The following is a 2,901-nucleotide window of genomic DNA, read 5'->3' as shown; positions in this document are numbered from 1 at the left end:
CTGGACACAGCTCCCCGGTGGACACGGCGTGGGGCCCCGCCAGCGAGGGTCAGGCGTCCCCCCACCCCGAGGCCCAGCCGGGGTGCCTCTGGCCCTGTCCCCGCGCGGCCCAACCGCCGTCCGTCTGGCCCCAGGTTCCCGCATCACGCGAGCGGCGCCCTCACCCTCAAAAGGAGCTTGATCCTCGGCGGCCGGCACGGCATGCGGCGGAAGCTGGTCCGGCAGCTGGGCGAGCACCGGCGAGTGTACCAGTGCAGCGTGTGCAGCAAGGTCTTCCAGAACAGCAGCAACCTCAGCCGGCACGTGCGCTCGCACGGTGGGTGCGGGCGCCCGGCCGGCCCTGGCTGCCCCGCCCCAACGGGGTGCCCCGCCTGCCCCGCCCCAACGGGGTGCCCCGCCCCATCGGGCTGCCCCGCCCCGCCCGGCTGACGGCCTCCTGGGGCCCGCAGGGGACAAGCTGTTCAAGTGCGAGGAGTGCGCGAAGCTGTTCAGCCGCAAGGAGAGCCTGAAGCAGCACGTGTCCTACAAGCACAGCAGGAACGAGGTGGGCGGCGGCGGCGGCGATGCCCGGGCCTGGCCGAGCGGGCCGGGAGTCCTGAGGGGCGGCCCGGGCCGGAGACGCGCGGCTGGCCTGGGGCCCTCACGCGCTGCCCTCGGCAGGTGGACGGCGAGTACAGGTACCGCTGCGGCACCTGCGAGAAGACCTTCCGCATCGAGAGCGCGCTGGAGTTCCACAACTGCAGGACAGGTGGGCGGCCGCCCCGGCCGGCCGGGCGTGGGCGCTCGGGTGCGGTTCAGCCCTCCTGCACAGAGGCTCGGCGACTGGCCGTCCGGGAAAGCACCCCGGCCCCCCCAACTCGCGCCTGCTGCCTTCGCCTCTCGCAGTGGCCACCGGTGCCCCAGCCGGCGTGGCGAGGGGGCCTTGGGCCTGGGCCGGCGCAGCCCGGTCTCCAGTGGGCGCGGCCAGTCGGCCTGGGTGGGAGGTGACGGGTGGGGGGCCTGACGGCCCCGGGGCGTGGGTTCCACAGTAGGTGAGGCGCGTGACTGATGGCGGGAGTGACGGACAGGATAAAGTAGGCGTCAGCTGAGGGGAGAGGGGTGGTAGGCGCTCGGGCGGCCGCGCAGGCCGTAAGTAGGCGGGACAGCGGGCGCTGGGGACGCTTCAGTAGCGATCTGGGGCGCACCTAGGGCTGTTACCAGTGGTCCCCGCGGGCAGCGGCGGCTGCGGACTCCTGCCCTCCCCAGGCCCCGTCGCCCTGTGCCAGGCCCCACCTCTGGGTCCAATGCACCGTTCCCTGGCGCTCCCTGTGTCCTGGAATTGGCACTCACCTGACCAGGCAGTCAGCTGGCCTTGGGTAGACCCTGTCCCAGCGGCCCCCGAGAGGTCAGCCCGCTGCCCTGTGACCCCGTCCCCAGCGGCCCCCGAGAGATCAGCCCCTGTGCCCACGTTGGCCAGCTTCACGCAGGTGCAAGTCCACGGCCATCGCCCCGTGCCTGGTCCTGTGTCCGGCTCTGAGGCCCTGGCCCCGTCCTCGGGCCTGGCTCCCCTGAGCTGAGTGACTGATGAGCTTTCCAGTGTGGCTGTGACCGTGTGGGAGTGGCCTTGGAAGCTTCCAGAATGCTGCCACCTGCATTCCGAGCCTGGCCTGTGTCCTCCCAGAACTGGGGGCTCCACCCAGGTTTTCCTGACGGGGTGTCAGCCAAGCCCAGCCCGATGAGCTCATTGGTCGGGCTGTCGCCTGCCTGGCCCGGCCGGGACCCCAAGCAGTCGAGAGTGGGTGCTCTACCGGGGGCCCAGCCGTCCGTGCTCACAAACGCACAGGAGCAGACTGCTACTGTGAGCAATTAAAAATATACATATTTATGCATATAAGAGCTGGGGTGCAGGGGTGAGAGGACGCCCCAGAGACAGAGCGGGGAGCAGGGCAGGCGAGGGGGCAGTGGGAGACAGGGGGCCTGCTGCGCCCTGGGGTCCCTCCTGGCGGGGATCGAACTTGCACCGAAGCGGCTGTGGACGGCTCCCCAGCGCCGGCGACCGCGCCCCACCGCGGAGGCCGGTGCAGGCAGAGAGATCCCCGAGTCCGGTCTCAGTCAGATCACCCACCCCACGCGGACGGCTGCCCGTCCAGACAGGCCGTCCCAAGCTGAGCCATGGGGGCCTGAGCGCGCCCCGAGTCCGAGGCACCTCCCGGCAAGGCGCCCCAGCAGGGGGCTAGGCAGCGCCCCGAGAGCGGGACAGAGGAGAGACCCCAAGTCCAAGCACGCCGCGTCACCCTCCTCGAGCTCAGGCGACGCCGCTGCTGTCTCCGGAAAGACCCAGAGCCGCAGTCCCCGTGTCCCCCCGCCGTGTCCCCCCTCCCCGTCTCTCTTCCCACCATGCCTCCCCACCCCCTTGCCTATTTCCCCTTCTTTCCGCCTCCCTCCCTGTACCCCTCATTCCCTGCAGCCGTCCCTATCGGGAAGCCCGGACGTGGTGCCCCAGGACTCTTGGGTGGCGCATGGAGAGTGGGGCCTGCCCTTCCACAGGGTGTGCCCAGCCCCTGGCTCTGCCCTGTCGGGGTGCCAGGGTGCGGTGAGGCCTCCCCAGGGTGGAGGTGGGGCAGAGCCAGGGGGCGCGGGGAGGGAGAAGCCCCTGCGTGGCCCCGGCGGGAGCGGGGGCCTCCCTGGCGCTGGTGCTGCCTTAGCGAGGGGCTCCCCTGTGCCCGGGGCTGACCGCGGGGTGCCTTCGCCTCCTTGGGGGCAGCTCTGTGGGGCGGGCACGGGCGCCTGGCGGAGACTCCACGCGGAGGGGCGTGAGCCTGGTGTCAGCAAGCGCAGGGCGCGGCAGGGAGCTGCTTGCTGGAGCGCAAGCGCGTGGGGTTTCTGGGGGTGCGGGGGGCGCGTGGGGGGGCTTGGGCCATG

At 71.8% G+C, this 2,901-nt stretch overlaps 1 protein-coding gene across 1 annotated transcript in view; it reads left to right on the top strand.

The window, feature by feature from the left end:
- The window catches only part of PRDM15 (PR domain containing 15), a 6,518-nt gene that overhangs the window by 1,378 nt on the left and 2,239 nt on the right, over window positions 1–2,901 (top strand). The window contains exons 2-4 of the mRNA XM_012731011.1: window positions 135–316; window positions 450–544; window positions 661–748. Of these exons, the coding sequence (XP_012586465.1) occupies window positions 135–316; window positions 450–544; window positions 661–748 (365 nt within the window). The remainder of the gene's footprint in view (window positions 1–134; window positions 317–449; window positions 545–660; window positions 749–2,901) is intronic.

Source organism: Condylura cristata, unplaced genomic scaffold (genome assembly GCF_000260355.1).
Source record: "Condylura cristata isolate star-nosed mole 26May11 unplaced genomic scaffold, ConCri1.0 scaffold00003, whole genome shotgun sequence".
In the NCBI taxonomy this organism is placed as follows: Eukaryota; Metazoa; Chordata; class Mammalia; order Eulipotyphla; family Talpidae; genus Condylura; species Condylura cristata.
The sequence above is the reverse complement of the archived record's forward strand: the minus strand, read 5'-3'. Positions and strand labels throughout refer to the sequence as shown.